Below are 25,770 nucleotides of genomic sequence, written 5' to 3' on the forward strand. Positions count from 1 at the left end.
ATACCAACCAAGCAACAACAGCCTGACGTTACCAGGGTGGGCAAAGACCATTGTTACTGGCCCTCCCCAGCCTAAATAATGGCAGCCTGTTACCGCTTAGCCCCAGGAGCGTCACTTTTGATGCTTCAGGCCTGTTGGTACTTGCTCTTCCCGGAACCCCTGGGGTGGTGTGTACCGGGTAATAATTGGGGGTTAGCGCTAACTGATTTTGGGGCAAAGGCTAAGCCCCGGCTTAGTAATGGATGCTGTCTACAAGACGGCTTCCACTACTAAGCCTGAAAATTCTATTATAAAAAACACAATACATTGAAAGAAAAATTTTATTTAAAAAAACACTCCCCCACAGCCCTCGTTAACCCTTTTATTGACATTTAAAAAACTTTCATCGTCGCAATCCACCGAATCTGACATAGTCCTCCGCATTCACGTATCTAAAATGAGAAGAAATAAAAACAAAAAAGGTTAGTAAATTTTTGCGCTCTCCCCTTGGGTGTTCCTAAACAGGGAGCCTACAATTGTTGATGTCTGCCTACTGTATCCTGTATATACAGTCATCTATAGACAGCTGTATATACAGGATATTGCACAAAGACTTAACCCAGGACTACTCAGCAGCAGCGTGGGTTAACTCTTTCCTTGCTGGGCTCCTGTATAGTATACATGGGTACACTATGCATGCCTGTATACTATACAGCTGGAGGAGGTAAGTAGTGATGCTCTGCACCCTGTATATGCTATACATCACTCCTCACCTCCTTACAATCTGTGGACTGGGCGCTCCGCATCCAACCCATGGAGTGGTACCCTGAAGGCAGTAAAAAATTGCCACAGGGTACAAAAATGACACACATTAGCAAAAACGCAAGAAAAAAAATGCAAAAAAAACTGACAAAATGCAGGAAAAAGCTGAAACAGTTTTTTCTGGCTTTTTTGCTGGTGGACAAAAAACCTCAATGGAATCCTGGCCTCAAAACAATAGAACAAAATCCCTGTGTCTACTTTTTCTGTGAGGTGCAGCTCTGGTGTACAAATAGAACTGTGTGGAGATTTAGAACTTTGCACAAAATGTATCATGTGCCTTGCACGAGTATGGTAAATTTGGTGCAATTGCACCAAATTTAGACCAACCAAAACGATCTACAAAAAACTTCTACCCACACCAACATTGATACATTTCCCTCACAGTGTGCATGGTGTGTGAGGATGTGTATGTGGCATGTGTTCTCATGCATATATATATATCTGTTGGAAAATAACATGAACCAATGCCAAAGTACTGACAGCTGGCATAATGTTAACCTTACATAGCAAATCACAGTCATTTGGTAAAAATTACCCAATAAGGCAGCATGGCCTCTGTTCATTGATTTGTATAAAATGAAGACAATCCTTCTCGGGGATGCCAGATAATATAATTAGAATAACAACTGACTTTCAATAATTCTGCAATAACCCTTGCTTCTCAGTATTCTCACCATGGAGATAAAACCTGTTGTTGCCAGTCAAACAAAATTTTGCCATAGCAGCTAGGAATTACATGGTTGTTCAGTAACTATATGCTGAGGGTATTTTCTATAAGATCAGTAGTAATACATTGAAGAGCCACGACTGTGAAGCAGAAGAAAATTGCATGCAATAGTAATTACATTATTAAGATATGTTTACAGCTGCTAATGCCTGGTAATGTCTTTTGCATTGGATCAGTATTTAATCTGTTTATTCCAAATGTAAACCAATGAACCAACCAATAAATGTATTCATTGTCTTGGCTTGGCATATTGTGCAAACACACTCTATGTCTGGTTGTATGAATAACCATAAATAAATACAAAAAAATTAAGATAGTATGTAAGGAAGCTTCAGGTTTAGCATTAAAGTTTTTTTTTTTATATATATCAACTGGCTCCAGAAAGTTAACCTCTTCAGGACACAGGGCGTATGGATACGCCCTGCATTCGGAGTCCTTAAGGACCGAGGGCGTATCCATACGCCCGTGGGAAATCCGGTCCCCACCGCTAGCCGGTTGGGGACCAGAGCCGGATGCCTGCTGAAATCATTCAGCAGGCACCCTGGCACATCGCCCAGGGGGGTCCTGAGATCCCCCCATGTCGGCGATCGGAGAAAATCGCATGTCAATTCAGACATGCGATTTTCTCCAATTCCGGGCTGATCGGGTCTCTGGTGACCCGATCACCCGGAAAATAGGGCTGATCGGAGTTGTCAGCAACAGCCCCGATCAGCCTAAAGGATAGGAGTGAGGTCGCAAAGCTGCGATCTACTCCTATCCCCTGCCATTACTCAGAACGGAGTTCTGACCAATGGCAGCGCAGGACAGGGGGTTGCCATGGCAACCCCCCGTACTGCCCGCCCCTGGATGTCGAGGGGCTCTGGAAAGAAGATGGATGCCGTACCTGCAGGAGAAGATGCCTGGGGACCTGGGATCTTCGTTGGAGCCTGCAGGATCCTGATCAGGTGGGGAATCGACAGTGGGGGGGGGGGGGGGAATCAAAAGTGAAAGTAAATCGATCTTTACTGTGGCAACCACTAGGGGGGCCAAACTGCAACTCCCAGCATGCCCAGAGAGCCAAAGGCTGTCTGGGCGTGCTGGGAGTTGTAGTTTTGCAACATCTACCACTGTTACAGTGGTGCCCAAACAGTAGCCCTCCAGATGTTGCCAAACTACAACTCTCAGCATTCCTCGACTGCCCAGGCATGCTGGGAGTTGTAGTTCTGTAACATCTGTCCCTTCAGATTTATAAATTTTCATGAAATTTTTGAAAATTGCTGCTCTATTTTGAAGCCCTCTAATTTTTTCAAAAAGCAAAAGTATGTCCATTTTATGATGCCAACATAAAGTGGACATATTGTGTTTGTGAAGAAAAATAAAATGTATTTGGAATATCCATTTTCCTTACAATTAGAGAGCTTCAAAGTTAGAAAAATGCAAAATTTTCTACATTTTCATGAAATTTTGGGATTTTTCACCAAAAAAGGATGCAATTAACGCCGAAAATTTACCACCAAAATAAAGTAGAATATGTCACGAAAAAACTATCTCAGAATCAGAATATTCGGTAAAAGTGTTTTCGCGTTATTAATTTGTAAAGTGACGGTGGTCATAATTGCGAAAAAGGGCTCAGTCCTTAAGGTGAAAAAGGGCTGCGTCCTTAAGGGGTTAAACAGATTTGTAAATTACTTCTATAATTTTTTTTTAATCCTTTTAGTACTTATGAGCTGCTGAAGTTGAGTTGTTCTTTTCTGTCTAAGTGCTCTCTGATGAGAGCGGAGCCGCGCGCGCCAGAACATGACAGCCGGGGACCGGGACGGGTAAGTGACTTGGGATGCGATTCGCGAGCGGGCGCGTCCCGCTATGTGAATCGCATCCCCGCCGGCAATGTCAGTGCAGCGCTCCCGGTCAGCGGGTCTGACCGGGGCGCTGCAGAGAGAGAGACGCCGCGAGCGCTCCGGGGAGGAGCAGGGACCCGGAGCGCTCGGCGTAACAGTAGGTAAGTAGCTATGTAGGTAGGTAACTATGTAGGTAGGTAGCCAGGTGGCTAAGTAGGTGGGTATGTAGCCAGGAAATTAGTACGGTAGGTAGCCAGGCAGGTAATTGTGTAGGTAGCCAGGTAGGGAAGTAGCCAGAGCTCCTTCACATCCAAAATCATCCCCCTCCCCGTCACCTGCATCCCCCTCCCCGTCACCCCCTCCCCTGCACCCTCCCTCCCCGTCACCAGCACCCCCTCCCCCTCCTGTCACTTGCACCCCCTTCACCCCGTCACTTGCACCCCATCATCACTTGCACCTCCCATCATCTCTTGCACCCCCCATTATCACTTGCACCCCCCATCATCACTTGCACCTCCCATCATCACTTGCACTCCCCATCATCACTTGCACCTCCCATCATCACTTGCATCCCCCCATTATCACTTGCACCTCCCATCATCACTTGCATCCCCATCTTCACTTGCACCCACCCATGATCACTTGCACCTCCCATCATCACTTGCACCCCCATCATCACTTGCAACCCCCATCATCACTTGCAACCCACCCATCTTCAATTTCAACCCCCATCATCACTTGCACCCCCCATCATCACTTGCACCCCCCCCTCCCCACTCCAGTCACCTTCCCTCCCCTGCTCTGCAGATTCCAGGACGATTTAACGGAAAACATTTTTTTTTACCCATATCGCAGGCAGGGATCTCCTGGGCAGCACAAGCTAGCTGTGTTCTTCTTCAACTACAGTGCAGGCGCCGATGAGTGACGTCATCTGCGCCTGCGCTGTGTGCGGGCAGAGGTCACTGGTCCTGCAGCTCACACTGTGAGGAAGCTTTAACTGTGCGTGTGCGCACACAGCTTAAAGTGGTGCTCGCTCACCTGGGGATCCAGGACAAGTGTCCTGGATCTCCATTTGTAGAGCGAGCGCCTCTCCGACCGGAGCCAGTCCCGCGTGCCACTCAAAAGCACCCTGCGTGCCATGAGTGGAATGTCTGCCAGGGGTTGCCGACCCCTGCTCTCGCTCCTCTGGTTGCTCCTGCTCCTTCTCTCCTGTCAGATTACTAGAAAAAACGCCCATTTGGCGAAACCTAAACTGTGCTCCACTGTGCCCCTCCCCTTCTCCTCCTTCTCCAGTTCAGCCCCCACAGGGCTCATGTGGCAGTGAGATGTAGGCGACAAGTCTCCAGTGCCATCGTTTCCAACACTTGTTGTAAGAAATAAAGCAGTGGAATGATGTCATTCATCCCGTAATCCTGGCGACTTACTAATAATGTGGCTTCCTCAAAGGGCCTGAGCAAACGGCAGGTGTCACGTATGAGCTGTCACTGGTTCATTTTGAAATTACACAGGGGAGTATCCCTATCCTCTTGGATCATCAAGAAATGGATGATGGCTTTTCTCTGTTCGTACAGTCGGTCCAACATATGGAGGGTGGAATTCCAATGTGTGGGAAGTCACAAATCAGACTGTGTTGGGGGATACCGTTAGGACGCTGCAGCTCAAGGGGGGTGTGCTTTGCGGTGTACAAGTGGCTGAAGTGCATGCAAAGTTTCCTTCCCATTGTTAGGATGTCTTGCAAATGGGGGGAACATTTCAGGAACTGCTTCACAACCAGATTGAACACATGTGCTATGCAGGGCGCATGGCTCAGTCTTCCCAGTCGCAGCGCATGCAAGATGCTCTTCCCGTTGTCAGTCACCATGGTCCCCATTTCCAGTTTTCATGGAGTAAGCCACGCTTCCATATCTTTACGAATGACTTTTGACAGTTCCTCCCATGTGTGACTCCGTTCGCCAAGGCAAACCATGTGAAGAACAGCATGACATCGCCGTGCCCTGCACACATGATATGCTGAAGGGCCACTAAGACTTGTTTGGGTAGTGGAGGCTAAGGACATGGTGGAGGATGAGGAGGCGGAGTCGCACACTGTCACAGGACCAACGGCCTGAGAGCATTGAGGAGGAAGCGGCGGGACCTGTCCAAGTAGGTTTTGTGGCTGTGCAGGAACCACATTCACTGAGTGAGCCGTAAAGGACATGTATTGTCCCTGACCATAGTTACAGCTCCAGACTTTGGCACTACAGGGCACTTTGGTACACACCGACAGGCTCAAGGACTGGACTACCTTCTGTTCCACAAAATTTTGCAGGGCTGGTACTGCCTTCTTCGCAAAGAAATGACGGCTTGGCACTCTCCACCTTGGCTCGGCACAAGCCATCAGTTCTCTGAAAGGTGCAGAGTCCACCACTTGAAAAGGGAGGATTGCAGCACCAGCAACTTGAACAGGAGCACATTCAGCTTCTGTGCCATTGCATGAGTGGGTGCATACTGTTGTCTCTTGGACATGACTTCGGTGATGGATTTTTGGCTTAATGATTCAAAGTAGGAGAAGCAGGAGCATCTGGAGCGACAGAAGGAGGGTATGACACACAGCTCCCTTCGGCTGAGGTAGTGGAGTGTTGGCTGGCTGAAAGAGGGAGCGGAAAGCCACTGGGTGATGCAGCAGGCTGGACCACTACATCGGAGCCACAGTTCTCCCAGGCAGCTTTATAATTGCAAAGCATATGTTGACGCAGGGCCGTGGTGCCAACATTGGGACCCTGGCCACGCTTCACCTTCTACCGACATATTTTGCACGTGGCCTCCTCCGGATGCTTGATGAAAAACTGTCACACCGCCAAGTAGCTGATTTTCCCATCTCTTGGAACCCCTGTTGCACTACCTCCTGGGAAGGTAGGCTGCCATGAAGCAGGTGGTCTCCTACGGGCACGTTTGGCTCCAGAATTTCCCCTTCTGCCACCATGCTGACTGCCAACCATGTTACCACCTTGCTGGCTCAGCTGCTGCCTCACCGGAAACCTGCGACTCTCTTCTCCTGATGATGAGGAAGCCTCTTCTGCACCCGGCTCCCAATAGCGATCGGCTTTATCATCATTAACAAGTGTCTGCACGTCACTGATGTCCTCCTCAGGTTCCTCAACAGTGTCTGCTTCAGGACCCTGAACCCTGGAAACACCGTCTCCCACGTCACTCTCCTCATCACTACTTGCCCGCCTAGGGGAGGAAGCAACGGATGTCTCCTCCACTTGTTGGCTGGGCAGTAGCTGCTGACTGTCCTCTATTAGATCGTCCTCAGTGAATTGTGGAGCTGAACCCACAGCATAAGATACTTCTCTAGGAGAGGGAACAGCATAGGACAAAGGCAATGGGAGGACAGGGACTACTGCCGGGCCATGCCAACTGAGGGTTGTGTCTGAGGTACCCACCGACTGTTGACTAGGGGTATCAGATGTCACTTTTGATGAAGTGGATGACCGTGTTAACCAATCGATGATGGCAGATGGGTTGCTGGTCGAGACACGACCACTAGCTGATACCGGGACTCCTGCTGCCACTCGCTCCTAGTCTATTGTGACCTCTTCCTGATGAATTTAGGCCTTTGCCACTCCTCTGTGCACGTCCTGGCACTTTTCTATGTGACATACTTAGTGCATATATGAGGGGAGTACAATACGCTTCACTATGCATAAAACAGTATTTGTCTAGAACAGCAGCAGGTGTATAGTTTTGGCTGTCCTTTCACAGTATCTAGGCCCTTGACAGATTAACAGGTACAAAATAGTACAATACTTAGATGTATGTATGTGGTATGCACTTATGAGGGCAGAAAAATGCACTACAGTACACTTTAAAAAAGTATTTGAGCACACCACCAGATGGTGAGTACTTTTGCCTGGACTTTCACAGTATCTAGGCCCTTGACAGATTAACAGGTACAAGATAGTACACCACTTAGATGTAGGTATGTGGTATGCCCTTATGAGGGCAGAAAAATGTGTTACAGTACGCTTAAAAAAACTAATTTTAGTAAAACAATAGCCAGTGATTACTTTTGCCTGGACTTTCACAGTATTTAGATCCTTGACAGATTAACAGGTACAAAATAGTACACTACTTAGATGTAGGTATGCGGTATGCACTGACGAGGGCAGAAAAATGCGGTACAGTACGCTTAAAAAAACACGTCTTTTTGCACAACACCAGCAGAACACAACAGTGCTGCAGCACAAAAAAGCTGTGTACTAAACACAAAATTGCACTCTGTCAAAGACTATTAGGAATGGACTGCTGGGTATTATACCATCTACAGACTAGTATAACCAGCAGATGATTTGTTGTGGAACAAAGACACAGAATTGCGCTGAAAAATTATTCCTGCCTCCTCTGCTAAGGTTTATGAAGTTGAGGCAGCTTGTTGAAATGTATGAGGCAAAACACAGCTATCTGCCCCTCTCTGTAACACAATGCTGAAGAAAGTGACTGGGAGGTTAATGGCTGCAGTAAAAATCCTTTTCAGTGAAAAAAATACACTACTCTCTGTCCACCAGAACGCTGCTGGAATTAGCTTTTCTGTGTAACACACACACAGCTATTTCAATCCTATCTGTATGCAGTGTAACGAATGATATGACGAGCCGCAAAATTGCTGCGAATATATAGGGCTGTAACATCACAGGGGTGACTGGCTGCTGATAGGCTGCATCCTGCATGTGTTTCAGGGCCATCCCGCCTACTTTCCTTCCCTCCTTCCCAGCGTTCCTTGCCCCATGTTCTGACATGTGGATCCCCCATTTTAGCCAGGACTGCAGTAAATGGAGTTTAATGAAGTTGTTTGCGCGATAAAATCGCAGCGATATTTGCATTAGTTGCGAATCGAATATATCATGAAATTCGTAATGAATTCGGGTTCGTCAGCTTTCATTTGCTCATCTTTAGTGATCACCAATGACTGCTCAATTTACCCGCAATTTACTGGCAAAATCATGTGGCCACTGGACACAGCATATGACGCAGCGTTTTATTTACATGCCACAGCAACCATGTGACAACATTCCGGGATTAGAAAGAAGCTATATAATTTTTTTCAACTAACGTTAGAAGTGGATCAGGCAAGAAGGAGAGGTACTTGGCTATGTTTGGAATTCTCATAGAGAGTGAATGAAACAGTAGCCGAGCTCTGGAGTTAAAATAGATATGTTTGCAGTTGATATTCTGTGGAAAGAGGTAGAAAATTTAAAATAATTTGCCTGCAGCCAGAAACCTTAAATTATCCTTTATAATGTGTTGCCACCAGTTATATAGGTTGAAATATGATGACAGGTTCCTATAAGCAAAATATATAGGCTGCAGGGTGCCCTTTATACACCAAACATGGCATCTCCTCTAAACACAGTTCCTCCACACATGGGACGGTAACATTCAGGAATATAAGGCAATACCCCACCATATAATGGGTAAAATATATTTGTTGTTCTCCAGGCCTTGGTCAGTACTACTGACACAATTCTATAACTGGTGATAGTTATTGGCAATGTCAGCAATTCTCTCATTGCTCCAGCAAGCAAAATGGGAATGGACAATTAGTTCAAGCTGTGAACCATCGCATGCATGGTCTGCGTTAGCCATCTAGTGCCACATTAGACACTTAGGGGGCACTATCCTCACTGTTCACAGTTAGCAAGACCTAGTGCCACAATGCAGAACAGTATCTCATTACCCAGATATATTTTCCAGAGCACAACATATGGCCCGACCACTGCTGTACAGCCATTTAGGAGGAAGGTCACAGCCTTGGATAGTTAATGGTAGGTAGTAGGGATAGTGCCAAACTATTTGTGCTAGATAGGGCAATCCTAGCTCAGAATTATGTGTAAGGGTTAAGGTCTTTTAGGAGATCAGCTCATACATCTGTGCAATTATTATCATTATTATCCTTATATGTTTTTAATCATTTCCCTCCTAATAAAATGTGGTTTGGGATTTTGTATGCTGTTTCTCTTCCTTGCCACTGGAGGGGGATGTTTCATTTGAAACGAATAATTGTAACTAGCTCAAACAAAACTTTTCGATGGCAATGGCAAATTTTCAGGCAAAACAAAAATAAATTAAAAACTATTCTGATGCCCAGTTACAATGGTCAACAAGGTAAAGTTGAGGCATATGGTGTGTGGTCTCATATATCTAATTCTTCTGCCAATCACCAGCGAGGATCTGCTTGTTGAGTTTTTATTTGTAGGATCCCTTAACAAAGTGTATGAAATCTGTGTCTCTTTATATGTTTGGTAAAAGAAAAGAAACAGATCTCAGTCAAAGGAACTATTATACCAGAGTATATATATATATATATATATATATATATATATATATATATATCTCAATGCAGGCAGCACACCTGTGTGCTGCCTGCATTGATCTATACCTATTACGGACCGGAGCACCGAGGTTCTAGGGCGTGCACCCGACCACATTGTTTTCGGGAGGTGCTGCTTTAATTTGGATTGTATATATATATATATGTATATATATATATATATATATACATATATATATACACGGTATACACACACATCCCATGCACTTAACATCGTGAATACATTTCCTCACTGGTTATTGTAATGGGTGTTTTATTTTATCAATTGTTCCCATTTCTAGCTAGAATAGGACACACAGGTTTCTGTAGTATTATTTTGTTAAAGAGAATGTATCACCTAAATGTTATTTACTGATTTGAGACAGATACTGAAACATAATTTTTTTTCCTCTGTTTCTATTTTATGTTGGTATTTTCTTCTATTTTGTACATTATTATGCGGGCTGCCATCTTGCTTGAGTTGTTTGCATTTAGAGATATGTTTTACAGCAGGATCCATGGACACAGACAAAAATAAACAGCTGTCCCATTCATATGAACTGGAAACATTATTGGCCATTCTCTTTCACCTTTTCTGAGGTCATTATACAGGGAGGGGAGGCTTAGCTCTGTTGTTAATAGTGGTGGATCCGGTATTACCTGTCTACGGGTGTTACTTTTAACCATACTTCTGCCTGTTCTGTTAAAAAAAAGTATTGCTAAAAAAGTAATCTGTACATAACAGGAATTCTCTGCTTAATTTTAGGCCTAGTGGCCAGAATGGAGACTGCAAGATTTCTGGAACATTTTTAAATAGATGGTAAAAAGAAATATTGGAAAAAAACACCAGAAATTCTCTTCTCAGGACACTCTCATTTTGTTAGAAGAGCCCTATGATGATAAACTGTTTACAGGTTGTTCATGCCTTAGTGATGAACTGTAATCTGTGGGAAAACTTGTCAATAACTGTTGAATTCCACCAGAGTGCCGTCGCTGGTAAAATTATGCATAACACACTTTCTGTTGAAATAAGATGGTTGTTTGTGTAATGTTCTTATATATGAGCTGTAACGTCTGGCTCTGGCTGAACACGAAGAGTTAAATTACTCTAGTTTGGCTGGAACTGCTTGGAGCTCAACTGTGTCATCTGGGTGTAGTTCTCAACTCTACTACCTATCAGGAAGGTGTATCCCTGATCACCTGCCTATATAGGCTAGGAGCAGTGATCAGTTCATTGTCTGTGAAAGGTCATACCTTAGCTGACATCTCCTGCTTAGTGGATACCTGCTTGTTAATTGATATTTGGCTTTTCCCATTACTCTACTCTTGTTCTGCATTCCTGTACTCCACTATTTCCTGGTACCAACCTCGGCTAGACTGACATTGATTTTACCGTGTGTGTGTGTGTCTTAGTGTATCTCTGTTAGTTTGTGTGCCTCCAGCTGTTTCCCAACTACTGTTTTTGTATTTTATTATTTTGACAATGCTGCCCCGGCACTTAGCAGGGAGGGGTTGTCATTGTGATTGTCGATCTATCACTTAGGGCGGATAGGCAATAGGTGGGACAGTGGCTGTGGATGAGTTAGGGTTTCACTGTTCCCTGCCCATATGTGACAAGAACACTGCAATTTGCAAGTTTCCACAATTCCCAATTACTTCTATGGGATTTTCTCAAACAATACAAAACAGCCAGATTAGCTATTTTCAGAATCCAGCAACCTTTGACTGTCGCAACTAGGCCAGATGGGTTTTGAGCATGTATTTTACTCTGAAGACTTTTATATAACAATACTGTAAATTTAGCAATGCAAATAATTGTTTTAATACCTAAACAATGTTTTTTTTCCCCCACCACTGGCTAGAAAATGGAAAAACAGATGATACAATGTATTTCTATGAAATACATTACGGCCCTACTATTTATATCCATCTATATATAATTTCAAGGATTCCTGTGTTTATAGAAGCAGGCAGCAAAGAACGCTTTACTTCTTCCTTCCTTTGTCTAACTGGTTTGCAACAAACTGGTTTACATAGATATGGATGTATAATGCTCCTTTGTAGTAAAATGTAGAGGTTTTATGGGATAGCCAAAGGGAAGAAAATCTAAAGTTTTATGGCCTGATCTACTTTGGGTGTTGTTTTAATGACGGAAACCAAAAATAGCTTCTGCATTTAGAATCTCAATTATTATGTCTTTTCTCTTCAGTAAACAGGAAGCTGAAGCCTTAGAAACAGAATTACTGGAAGATTACCGCTTCGGGAAGCAACAACTTATTGAGATATTAGGACACAGCTGTGCAGTGGCAGTAACCAAGGTCTGTATTGTGAGAGTGATTTTATCATATATAGTTAGTGCCCTGTATACAGTATATTAGAATAGCAAGGGGGCACAAAGACACAATTTCTTTATGTACTAATAATAACCTTTAGATACCAAAGGAAACCTAGGCTGAATGAATGGCCATCTATGTAATCCTTGTGTAGGCAAGGACACTAAGGATGCGTTCACACTGTGGAATCTCCGCTCGCTAAATTCCTGCGAGCGGAGATTCCGCCTGGCGGCCGCCGCCGGTGTTGCTTCGGCACTAGGGCCGCGGGGCACTGAGCCGTCACCATTGACGGCTATGCAGTGCTTGCGAAATCCGCGCAAAGAATGAACATGTTCCGCCGCTGAAATTCCACAGTGTGAACAGGTCTCGCGGAGATCCATTCCGTAGTGTGAACGCACCCTAAGGGTCCATCAACAGGGCCATTACCATCACATATGATAGTCTGAATCTAACAACACATATTTATATAGGCATAAGGCACTTTAGAGATCTTGTACAATTATGTATAAATGACCTTTTCAAAGATATGAAACTATGTGGGGTTTGTCTTAAACCATCAAATAAGATGCTTATATGTGTGTAATTCTAATTATCTCAGATGCTGTGCACTTGTGTATTGTCCCATGAATTGTATTTGTTGCATATATATGGAAGTTCACTGTTCCCTTAGATTATGCTTGACAAAGGCTACTTGTTTGCCAACATTCTGCATTGGTAAATTAAAACAAACACAGCTTGAATTCACTTTGAGCCTCCTAGTGTGCCATGGCCTTAATGGCGTTATCTCATTCATTATATTGGTCTTTGTGGTAGATATATGTAGTCATGTCATGGAGGTATTATTTGACATTTGTATAGTGTTATTATTTAGTAAGAACATGACATTTGCTACCATGTGTATAAGAATCAATTCTTGTAGCTAGGAAAATTTAAGGGCAAGGATGATCTAGGGGTACAGCTTTCATGATAATATCCAGGCACAGTATACTGATGAGGGTATACATCTAAGCCTATTCTTCTAAAAGCATTTCTTATAGCTATGCTGTCTTCAGTTTATTTTGTGAAAATTATCTAATTTTATTTAAAAAATAAAAAACAAACTTGTAACAAGTTCACACCAGGTTGTAATTTCTTAACTCAGTTTAATTCAAATTCATTTGTTTTAAGTCAATTTTCATCATTAATTTCCCATTTGACCTTAAAGGGGTAATCCACTGGAAAACTTTTTTTTTAAGGGAAAGTTAAACAGATTTGAAAATGACTTCTATCTAAAATCTTACCCCTTCCAGCAATTTCCTATGGGGATTTGCACTTACTCTGGCCAGTTCCTAAAATGGACAGAGGTGTCAGCAGAGAGCACTGTGGTCAGACAGAAAGGAAATTAAAAAAGAAAAGAACTTCCTGTGTGAGTATATAGCAGCTGATAAGTACTGGAAGGGTTAAGATTTTTTAAAAGAAGAGATTTACAAATCTGTTTAACTTTCTGGCACCAGTTGATTTAAATAAAAAAAAATTATATATATTTTCCAGTGGAGTACCCCTTTAATGATAAAAAACAAAAAACAAAATTCATGGGGCCATAGTTTATCTTGCACTATTTCATCATTGTAAGTCCCACAAAAGTAAACAGGATCCATTTTGATACTTTTAGGTTCCCAAATACATTGTCTTCCATCTCGTTTTGGGTCTGTTCATGTTGATTAATGCAGCATACATTAAATGGGTGAAATATCTGAATAAAATGGATGTAGTCAAGAGAAAAACACACACCGGCACTACTCCGGTGGAAAAACGAATTTTCTTCTTTCTTTTTTTAAATCAACTGGTGCCAGAAAGTTAAACATATTTGTAAATTACTTCTATTAAAAAATCTTAATCCTTCCTATATTTATTAGCTGCTGAATACTACAGAGGAAATTATTTTCTTTTTGGAATGCTCTCTGATGACATCATGAACACACTGCTCTCTGCTGATGTTATTATAATAATGATAATAAGTCTTTATTTGTTGTTGTCCTTAGTGGGATTTGAACCCAAGTCCCCAGCACTGCTAGGCAGCAGTGCTAACCACTAAGCCACCATGCTGCCCTCAGCATACATCTGCTATGCACGGTTGCTAAAATGGACAGAGATGTCAGCAGAGAGCACTGTGGTTGTGATGTCATCAGTGTTCCAAAAAGAAAGGAATTTCCTCTGTAGCATTCAGCAGCTAATAGGTACTGGAAGTATTAAGATTTTTTAATAGAAGTAATTTACAAATATGTTTAACTTTCTGGCACCAGTTGATTTAAAAAGAAAAAAAAATTGTTTTTCCACCGGAGTACCCCTTTAATGCTGAGCTTCCAAACACATAGGATGCATTAATCACTTCATTCTTAAGGACTATCAGTGGTGCTCTGCGTGGAAAATATAGTCCATTGCCAGTAGTAATATAAGAAACATATCATATGGAGCACTCACCCAGTCACTTCTTTACTGGCAGTCACCGAATGCTGTCATCTTCGGATAGGAGCGGGGAGGTGATCTATGTTACCGGGAGGAGTTCTGACGCTGGCCACAGACTGTATCATGCCACTTGGAGCTTCGTCAGGCCGCTCTATCGTTATCACGTGATGACATCAGAGCGGCCTGACGTAGCTCCAAGTGGCGTGATACGGTCTGTGGCCATCGTCAGAACTCCCCCCGGTAACATCGATCGCCTCCCCGCTCCTATCCGAAGATGACAGCATTCGGTGACTGCCAGTAAAGAAGTGACTGGGTGAGTGCTCCATATGATATGTTTCGTATATTACTACTGTTAATGGATGCAGGTTGTCGGTTATTATAACGGACAACTTACATACTTCTGCATCTGTTTGCTTCAGTTATTTCATCCTTTTTCTTCCTTTTCTGTCTGTTTTTTCAGTTTTTTTTATCCACTTTGTAATCTCTTTTTCTATTTTTTTTCTGGTTGTATTGTCTCCTGTACACCGGCTAGATTCTCTGCTCTGCCAAGTGGGATTTTCACAGTTGGGGAGCAAGGAATCCAGCCTGTGGTCACAAGACAAACCTTTGAAAGAAACTGTCATCAGTTTCACCCGCACTAACCTGTTGGTACAGGCAGGTAGTGAGAGTGACACTCATGATAACCATGCACAGGAAAAAAAAAATAACCAGCACAACTACCTAATACATGGGTGCATGCCCATACTTACCTGTCCCCGTTACCTGTTACCTGTGCACAACCATTCTTACCTGTCCCCATTCCTAAGTCCTGTTGGCCTGTTATCTTCCTGGTTTGGGCAGCAGGCTTGGTGCACGGGCAGAGCTTCAGGAGAAACCTGATGTCACTCCCGCTGCTTCTTCGCTGGGTCTTGCTGCTGAATCTCATCAATCCTTGCACCTACTTTTTAAAATGATGTTTTAGTCCACTAGCGGGCTGATGCGCAGCTGCAGATGCAAGAATTTCAGTGCTCTTCAAAGATTCTGGCTGCACATGTGCTTGAAAAGACTCTTCCCCTGCATGCAATGCAATTTCCTGGTTAAGATCCTCTTTTGAGCATGCTCAGATATAATAATGAATTTTATATCAGACGGGAGGCTCCTATCATTGCATTAATCTCTATTTAATGCTCAAATAGCAATAACATTAAATATACAGTCATGGCCGTACATGTTGGCACCTCTGAAATTCTTCTGGAAAATGAAGTATTTCTCACAGAAAAGGATTGCAGTAACACATGTTTTGCTATACACATGCTTATTTCATGTGTATTGGAACTAAACCAAAAAAGGGAGGAAAAAAAGCAATGTCACACCAAACTCCAAAAATGGGCTGGACAAAATTATTGGCACCCTTTCAAAATTGTGGAAAAATAAGATTGTTTCAAGCATGTGATGCTCCTTTAAACTCAACTGGGGCAAGTAACAGATGTGGGCAATATAAAAATCACACCTGAAAGCAGATAAAAAGGAGAGAAATTAACTTAGTCTTTGCTGTGTGCATCTGTGTGTGCCACACTAAGCATGGACAACAGAAGGAGGAGAAGAGAACTGTTTGAGGACTTGAGAACCAAAATTGGGAAAAATATCAACAATCTCAAGGTTACAAGTCCTTCTCCAGAGATCTAGATTTGCCTTTGTCCACAGAGCGCAACATTATTAAGAAGTTTGCAACCCATGGCACTGTAGCTAATCTCCCTGGACGTGGACGGAAGAGAAAAATTGCTGAAAGGTGTCAATGCAGGATAGTCCGGATGTTGTATAAGCAGCCCCAAACAAGTTCCAAAGATATTCAAGCTGTCCTGCAGGCTCAGGGAGCATCAGTGTCAGTGCGAACTATTTGTCGACATTTAAATGAAATGAAACGCTACGGCAGGAGACCCAGGAGGACTCCACTGCTGACACAGAGACATAAAAAAAGCAAGACTACATTTTGCCTAAATGAACTTGAGTAAGCCAAAATCCTTCTGGGAAAACGTCTTGTGGACAGATGAGACCAAGATAGAACTTTTTGGTAAAGCACATCATTCTACTGTTATATGGTGGAGGTTCAATGATGTTTTGGGGTTGTTTTGCTGCCTCTGGAACTGGGTGCCTTGAATGTGTGCAAGGCATCATGAAATCTGAGGATTACCAATGGATTTTGGGTTGCACTGTACAGCCCAGTGTCAGAAAGCTGAGTTTGCTCAAACATACGTCAAAAAGCACCCAGAAATGGATGGCAACACAGCGCTGGAGAGTTCTGAAGTGGCCAGCAATGAGTCCAGATCTAAATCACATTGAACACCTGTGGAGGGATCTTAAAATAGCTGTTGGGAAAAGGTGCCCTTCCAATAAGAGAGACCTGGAGCATTTGCAAAGGAAGAGTGGTCCAAAATCCGGCTGAGAGGTGCAAGAAGCTTATTGATGGTTATAGGAAGCGACTGATTTCAGTTATTTTTTTTCCAAAGGGTGTGCAACTAAATATCAAATTAAGAGTGCCAATAATTTTGTCCAGCCAATTTTTGTAGCTTGGTGTAACATTATGTCCAATTAGCTTTTTTTCCTCCCTTTTTTGGGTTAGTTCCAATACACACAAAGGGAATAAACATGTGTATAGCAAAAACATGTGTTACTGCAATCCTTTTCTGTGAGAAAAACTTCACTTTCTAGAAAAATTTTAGGCGTGCTAGCATTTACGGCCGTGACTGTATATCATTGAACACATATAGAGAAAAAAAAACTGAAATCTGCATGGTAACAGTATGCAAATAAGTAACTGATGTATCCAATCAGGAACGAGCATAGTCTATATAAACTGCCAACTTGAGTGACTCCTCCTCTTTTTTTATTGCTCATCAGAAAGATACATATTACTGCTTTATTTACCTCAAAATATAACACTTTATTTATCATATTTATTTATTGTTCCCATTTTTCTTATTTCTGCTATTCCTGTAATCACTTACATCACTCTTACATATTCTTTCTCGTATAGTTTTTTCCTATACTGATTCCGTATTTATGTTAGAAGTGTTTCTTACAGTATACAGACTTCTGCCATCTATCCCAATTTTGTTCGGGAGTTTTACCCGAACTCTTGCGAGACTTTGTGTGCAATAGAAGCTATTGCTATTCAGCGCGGGCTCTCCTTCCTGTCACAGACGCTGGACAGAGCACAGATTGAATATAACCACAGTCCCTATCTTCTCTTCTGTTACTTCCTCCCAGATAGGAGCAATTTCTCCCATTCCTATTCCAGTCAAATTAATTAATTATTCATATTGGTTATATAGCTATATATCACTCAGGTGACAGGGCCTCTTCTATTCCAATACAAAAATTGGTGGACAGGTCAGTGTTTAAATGTTATACTTGGAGGTGTGTAAACTCCTTATTTAATGCACCTTGAACACTGTCTAGGCAGCATTAAGGTTCACCTGTGAGGCCAGCAACCATATCAGCCAACTTGGGTGGGGCTTATAGTCTGCCTCCCTCCTCCCATTGTATGTGTGCCCAGCCACACTGGAGGTAACCTGGGAGGAGGCTGTGAGTCGGCCTTACGCTGCCACAATTGCCCACTGGCCCCTGGTTTTGCTTATCACGCACAGGTAGGTTAGTGTTAGGTCCCGTGCCACTTGAGAAACCTTGGAGTTGGTGTGCGGGCTCAGGTTTGTCCTTCATACAAGGATATACGCTCTAATGTCTCAATTTTAACATCAATGTTGAGGGTTAGCCAATGTCATTGTTTACATCTACCACAGTACTGCACCTAAATTCCTGTATTATTCTAGTTGTTACATATCCAAACCATCTATCTGGTGTAGGATCCTCTTGTGGCACTTGTAGTCTGCTGCAGGCATCCCCCCATTGTATGCATTTTTATGCAGGGCATTACCCCTAGCAACAGACCACAAGGGGAGGATCTGCTCCCCCAGCATAAATGCACAACCGCATTTGGGGTTGAGCACCTCCAGCCATTTGAGACCACGTCTTTGTTGTTGGACAGGTCAGTGTCCAGGTCCATTCAACTTGCAATCTAGACGAGCAATGTCTTCAATGCAGGATAATTTTTCCAGAACAATAGCCATTACTATGTCTCAAAATCATTCTGGTCTTATAATTACTCCTCATCCTCATTCGTCGACACCCTCTGACCAATTTTGGTCAGCAGATGACTCAGTTACCCATACGGACAAACGCCTTAAAGAGGCACTGTTATTGTTGAAAACTTTTCATATATTGCAGGACTCATTATAATATGCCATTTCACAATATATAATATAAGTATATTAATGGTCCATACAAAAAATATGGAGAAAAACTGTTCCAGGTTAAACCCCCCCAAAGGACGAGGGGGGTACTCCCTCCGTCTGGAGAAGAAAAAGTTTAGTCTCAAGGGGCTTTACCATGAGAACTGTGAACTTATGGAACAATCTACCTCAGGAACTGGTCACAGCAGGAAAAATTAACAGCTTTAAAACAGGATTAGATACATTCCTTGAACAAAATAACATTAATGCTTATGAAGAAATATAAAATCCCATCCCTTCCCCAATATCGCGCCACACCCCTACCCTTCAATTCCCTGGTTGAACTTGATGGACATATGTCTTTTTTCGACCGTACTAACTATGTAACTATGTAATATGCAACTGTTAAATTTAATTTTTTTTCACACGAAATTAGAGCTCAAAATAGCCGCCACTTGGGGTCGCCTGTCTTTTAGCCAGACAGACTAGTCTAGATTTTGAAACATACTGGATACCGGCCGTAAAGCGGGCCGATAACCAGTATAGGTGATCCCTGCAGTATCAGGTAGAGTGTATGCACGGGCACGCACTGCCTGTGAACGAGCAAAGGGAGCCTGCACACACAGGCAGTGTGGAAAACACTCACGGCTCCCCCTCCCCTCCCCCGCTGCCTCCGGGACACGCACCAAGGTGAGTTAGTAATTTAGCCCCTGTAGAGCATTGAGCGGGGCCTTACCTCGCTTGCTGAGGTGCGGAAGAGTCAATCCAAAATATGCGGGCGGTCAGAAGACTGCTGTGGGCGGTCAGGCGCTATGCCTGCGGGTCCCACGAGAGCCGCAAAATCCCACAGCAGCCTCAACTGTCTGAACTCATAACTGTGCCCCTCCTATGTCTCCTCACTCTGCGATCACCATATTTTACACATGTAGCTGGCCCTGGAGGATCGTGACTGTACCTGTACTGCTTCTATTGCGGTCCCTGCCCTGGCTGGGTCTGTAAGTGACTGCATCTCAGAAATCCTCCCAGCCAGGGCCTCAGCACATGGGGCACAGACCCTAGGGTGCAAAGCTCTGCAGTCTGCACATACCTCCACCTGTATAAGAATGTATATACACACACTGCTATACACATGGAGGGGTATGTGCAGAGCATTGCACCCTAGTCTGTACTACAGACAAGGGTGCAATGCTCTGCACATACCCCAACCTCTATAGGAATGTATATACGCACAGACACAAAGGATTACAGAGTAGAGTGGAGTGATTGGCTGGTTGAGCAGGCTCGCTCCGAGACTCAGATCAGATGAGCCATCACTGTGAGGGAGACAGACTGACACTCCCCCCACAGCCAGCAAGATGAAAAAGTAAGTCAGCAGCAAATAAATGCTTTTTTCTCTGGATATATAGGTCCTAGACACATTATGCACATAATCAGGAATAGGTACTGAGTAACATATCACTTTTTTTTTTTTTTGCACTATGACAGGTACGCTGTAAGAGACCTGGAAAATCCACCTGGAAGAGGCATCATTGTGTGGATACACATGACTCTCCAGTTAAACACCCTATATTGGAGTCTTCTAATAAAACAGGAGAAAGTATAAATATTCCTTAGACCCCCTTCTCAACCTGATGGTCAGGCTACTCAATCCCTTACCTCACACATGGGACCCTCTGCCCCAGAGGAAGTGATTACCAAGCAACCTCCTAAATCCTCAAAGAGGAACAAGCCGGATTCTTTGTAGATTTTAGCAACGAATCTTCGTCTTCAGACTCAGATACCTCTGATATGGAGGATTGTTATGAAAGTGAGGATCAAGAGGATAGCCATGGGAATATATCACCTTTTCCAGAGGATTCTGGATCTACTATTCTAGATACCCAAGGAGTTCCATTTTTCTCTCCTGAACAAATAAGACACCCCAGATCGGGTGATTGGAAACCACTAGAGATGAGCGAACTTTTGAAAAATTTGATTCAGCTCAATTTATTTGCGGCAAATCCCTTAAAAAATGGCTATTTCTGGCCTACAGGGAGCCTCAATAGGGGTGTAGTGCACTTTGCCTTGTCCTAACACGCATAGGAAGTGTGCTGTGTTAGTGAAATAACACCGTTATTCAGTATGACATGCAGATTACAGGCATTGCTATTAGAATCACTGCTGCAGTGCACTGCTGCTGCACTGTTGGCATCGATGTGGCAGCAGGGAGACCATTTGGTGTAAAAATTTAAGAGAATACAGAGATTTTTCATGTAATTTTAATTTAATTTTAATTTATTAAAATTTATTTAAATTTTTTGAGTACCGTATATGCCGGCGTATAAGACGACTGGGCGTATAAGACGACCCCCAACTTTTACAGTTAAAATATAGAGTTTGGGATATACTTGCCGTATAAGACTACCCCTCCTACCGCGATGTACAGTACCTTGTAGTTCCCCCCCATATTAAGTAGGCAGTATAGTTCCCCCTCATTAGGTAGGCAGCATGTTCCCCCACAATAGTAGGCAGCTCTCCCACATTAGGTCAGCAGTTCCCCCACATTAGGTCAGCAGCTCCCACATATTAGGTCAGCAGTTCCCCCACAATAGTAGGCAGCTCCCCCACATTAGGTCAGCAGCTCCCCTCCCACAATAGTCGGCAGCTCCCCCCCACAATAGTAGGCAGCTTCCCCCCACAATAGTAGGCAGCACCCCCCCCCCACAATAGTAGGCAGCTCCCCCCTACAATAGTAGGCAGCTCCCCGCCACAATAGTAGACAGCTCCCCCCACAATAGTAGGCAGCTCCCCCCCACAAAATAGTAGGCAGCTCCCCCCCCACAATAGTAGGCAGCTCCCCCCCCCCACAATAGTAGGCAGCTCCCCCCACAGACATACAACTTCCAGCCATGTAGAGTGTATGGCTGGAGGCTGTGTGTCTGTGTACTGCCCCCCACAGTGTTCCGGTCACTGCTCCTCCGGCCCAGGGTCACAATCTACTGCTATGGCCTATGGACCATAGCAGCATTCCCGGGACCGGAGGAGCGGTGATCGGAAAACACTGTAGATAATGCGCCGCCGGTCACTCACCAGGCCCCGGGCAGCTCTTGTCCTCCTGCGCCTCTATGGTTGTACGCACGGGACGTCACTGACGTCATGTGAGTACAACCATAGAGAGGTGGAGAAGCGCAGAAGGACCGGAGGAAGACCGCAGGAGGACCGGAGATTTCGGGACACAGGGATGTCTGGCATAGGAATACTTATGATTATCTTCCCGGCTCCTGTGTGCGGCTGCAGGCGGGGGCCGGCCAGAGCATGTAAAAATGAATTCATGTATACCAAAAACCAGGGTGCCTCCAGCTGTTGTGAAACTACAACTACCAGCATACCCGGACAGCCTTTGCCGGTCCAGGCATGCTGGGAGTTGTAGTTTCACAACAGCTGGAGGCACCCTGGTTTTTAAGTATACTGTACAGTTATTAGTTTGTACATGCTCTGGCCGGCCCCCGCCTGCAGCCGCACACAGGAGCCGGGAAGATAATCACAAGTATTCCTATGCCGGACCCCAATACCCGGCGTATAAGACGACCTCCGACTTTTCAGAAGAAAATTTGGGGTTAAAAAGTCGTCTTATACGCCGGGATATATACGGTACCCATTCTGGTGAGAATCGAGCTGGCGGTCCTCTGCCAGGCGAGATACCACCTGTTCCAGCCCCTGAAAATGTTTCATTTAATCAGTTATGGTTCATTGTTATTGCTCCAAGCTGTTTCATTGGATTCTTGTGATAATTCCACAGGTAATATGACGTAGACAACCATAGGGCCTCTGTCTTGAAAATATTACATCATTTTTTAAATTTTTTTAGTTAAGATTTATATTAGATTCCCAAGTTTAATGTCCTGGTGTGTACTTTGAACTAATACTGTATGACCACAAAACCCAATCTAACAAGGAGTCAAATGGCGGCACAATGACAGAGCCTAGAGGTGGCAGCAGCATGAGGAGACCATAATCTGGCAGAATGACACAGCCTGGAATTGGCGGCAGCACGAAGAGACCATATATTGGCAGAACGACCCAGTCTGCAGGTGGACAAGACCATAGGGCCTCACAACAGAGAAGATTAAAGATATTTTAGAAATTTAAATGGAAGATTTTACATATATTAAAATTTTTAAAGCTTAATTTAAGGTGCCAAATGCAAAAGGAGACCATATGGGGGCACAATGACACAGCCTGGAGCTGGCGGCAGCATGAGTAGACAATAGAGCGTCACAATCCCTAAGATTAAAAGATGAATTTTAAAATTGAAATTGAAGATTTTGAATTTGAAATTAAAGATTACACTCACAAGTTTTAATCCCTGGCCTCAGCATGTGGTTACAAAGGACCAAATCTAACAAGGAGTCACATGTCACATGGCGGCAAAATGACAGAGCCTGGGGGTGGCATCAGTATGAGTGGCTGAATGACCTCCTGGAGTTTATGGCAGCGTGAGGCCATATAGTAGCCGAATGGAACAGCCTGGAGTTGGCTGAAGCATGAGGAGACAATATAGTGGCTGAATGAGACAGTCTGGAGGTGGCAGCAGCAGCATCAGGAGTCCTGAAAGTGACCCGGTGACAGAGTGGTATGGTGGGTGGCAATACCAGTACCCGGTGACGAAGGTGGGTGAAAAAAGGTCTGATGCGGAGGAATGTCTGTAACTGGGAAGAAGCGCCTTAAATCTGTTTGGCACTATCCATATTTGTGAAGTGTTGGTGTGGTACCATGGTCAATCTATTCTCTGGCATTGGTGGGTGGAAATCCTGGCTGATCCATGCCTGATTCATCTCCACAAAGATCAGTCTCTCCACATTTTTCGTGGGACAGACGAGTTCTCCTTGGGGGGGACTATGGCCCCCGACGCACTAAACACTCGCTCTGATGGCACACTACTGGCCAGGCAGGACAGCTTTTCCAGGGCAAAAACCACCCATTTGGGGAAACCTAAACTTTGCTCCACTGTGCCCCTCCCCCTCCTCCTCAAGTTCAGTCCCCAAAGGGCTCATGTGGCTGTGAGATGTAGGCGCCACGTCTCCATTGGAAAAACAAAACAAAGTAGTCTCAAGGTGATAACAGGTGCTCAACCCCAAGTGCAATTGTGCACACATACAATGGGGTAGAGGACCCGCACCTATGGACAAGAGTTGGGTTTCAATCCTGTGGTAAATATATACAATGATATTAGCTAATCCTCAAAACTGATGTAAAAATGAGACATTAGCCAGTATATCCTTATATGAAGGACATACCTGAGCCCGCACACCACGCCAAGGTTTCTCATGTGATGCGGGACCTAACCACTAACCTTTTTTGCCTGGCCAGATGCATAGAACCAGGAACCAGATATACAGCAGCCTAAGGTCCATCTTGCAGACTGCTAACCAGTCGCCTCCAGTGTGAACTCAGCACACATACAATGGGAGGGGGGAGACAGGTTACAAGCCCCACCCTTGCTGGTCTATATATAGCAGGCCTCACAGGTGAAACCCCCAACGCTACCCAATAAGATAAAAGGGCACATTGGTATAAGCCTTAAAAGACACTTGCCGGTTTATATTTGCATGGACATGGCTATAGCAGGGAACTCAACCCCAAATGCAATTGTCCACCTTCGCTGGGGTGGAGGTCCTGCACTTGTCAACCGTTGCTAAGGGCGATGTCCCCAGCAAAAATTGCATACAATGGAGAATGCCTGCAGACGGTCACAAGTACCACAATCACATCCTGACACCTGATAAACGTGTATATGGATGCGTACAACATGACTAACTTTAAACAGAAAAACAAAAAAACGTAGTCTCAAGGTGATAACAGGTGCTCAACCCCAAGTGCAATTGTGCACACATACAATGGGGTAGAGGACCCGCACCTATGGACAAGAGTGGGGTTTCAATCCTGTGGTAAATATATACAATGATATTAGCTAATCCTCAAAACTGATGTAAAAATGAGACATTAGCCAGTATATCCTTATATGAAGGACATACCTGAGCCCGCACACCACGTCAAGGTTTCTCATGTGATGCGGGACCTAACCACTAACCTTTTTTGCCTGGCCAGATGCATAGAACCAGGAACCAGATATACAGCAGCCTAAGGTCCAACTTGCAGACTGCTCCCCAGTCACCTCCATTGCCCTGACCAGCCATCGTTCATCCCATAATCCTGGTGACTTACTTATAATGTGGCTTCCTCAAAGGGCCTGATCAAACGGCAGATATCACGTATGAGCTGCCACTGGTTCACATTAAAGTTACACAGGGGAGTCCCCCTATCTGCTTGGATCATCAAGAAACCTGAGATGGCTTTTCTCTGTTCATATAGTCGGTCCAACATATGGAGGGTGGAATTCCATCGTGTGGCAACGTCGCAAATCAGACTATGTTGGGGAATACCGTTCTGACGCTGCAGCTCAAGGAGGGTGTGCTTTGCGGTGTACGAGTGGCTGAAGTGCTTGCAAAGTTTCCTTCCCATTGTTAGGATGTCTTGCAAATGAGGGGAACACTTCAGGAACCGCTTGACAACCAGATTGAACACGTATGCCATGCAGGGTGCATGGCTCAGCCTTCCCAGTCGCAACGCATGCAAGATGTTCTTCCCGTTGTCAGTCACCATGGTTCCCATTTCCAGTTTTTGTGGAGTAAGCCATGCTCCGATTTCTTTATGAACGACTTTTAGCAGTTCCTCCCCTGTGTGACTCCGTTTGCCAAGGCAAACCATGTGAAGAACAGTGTGAAACCGTCGTGCCCTGCACACATGGTATGCTGAAGGGGCACTGAGACTTGTCTGGGCAGTGGAGGCTAAGGACACGGTGGAGGATGAGGAGGTGGAGTTGCACAATGTCTTAGGACCAATGGCCGGAGAGCGAGGAGGAGGAAGCGGTGCTACCTGTCCAAATTGGTGTTGTGGCTGTGCAGGAACCACATTTACCCAGTGAGCCGTAAAGGACATGTATTGTCCATGACCATAGTTACAGCTCCAGATGTCGGCACTGCTGTGCACT

The 25,770-nt window shown here is 44.3% G+C and overlaps 1 protein-coding gene across 1 annotated transcript in view; it reads left to right on the top strand.

The window, feature by feature from the left end:
- YJEFN3 (YjeF N-terminal domain containing 3) overlaps nt 1–25,770 on the top strand; it is a 358,474-nt gene that overhangs the window by 92,844 nt on the left and 239,860 nt on the right. The window contains exon 2 of the mRNA XM_056518218.1: nt 11,904–12,012. Coding sequence (XP_056374193.1) covers nt 11,904–12,012 — 109 coding nt within the window. The remainder of the gene's footprint in view (nt 1–11,903; nt 12,013–25,770) is intronic.

The sequence above is a fragment of the Hyla sarda genome, chromosome 1 (genome assembly GCF_029499605.1).
Source record: "Hyla sarda isolate aHylSar1 chromosome 1, aHylSar1.hap1, whole genome shotgun sequence".
Classification (NCBI taxonomy): Eukaryota; Metazoa; Chordata; class Amphibia; order Anura; family Hylidae; genus Hyla; species Hyla sarda.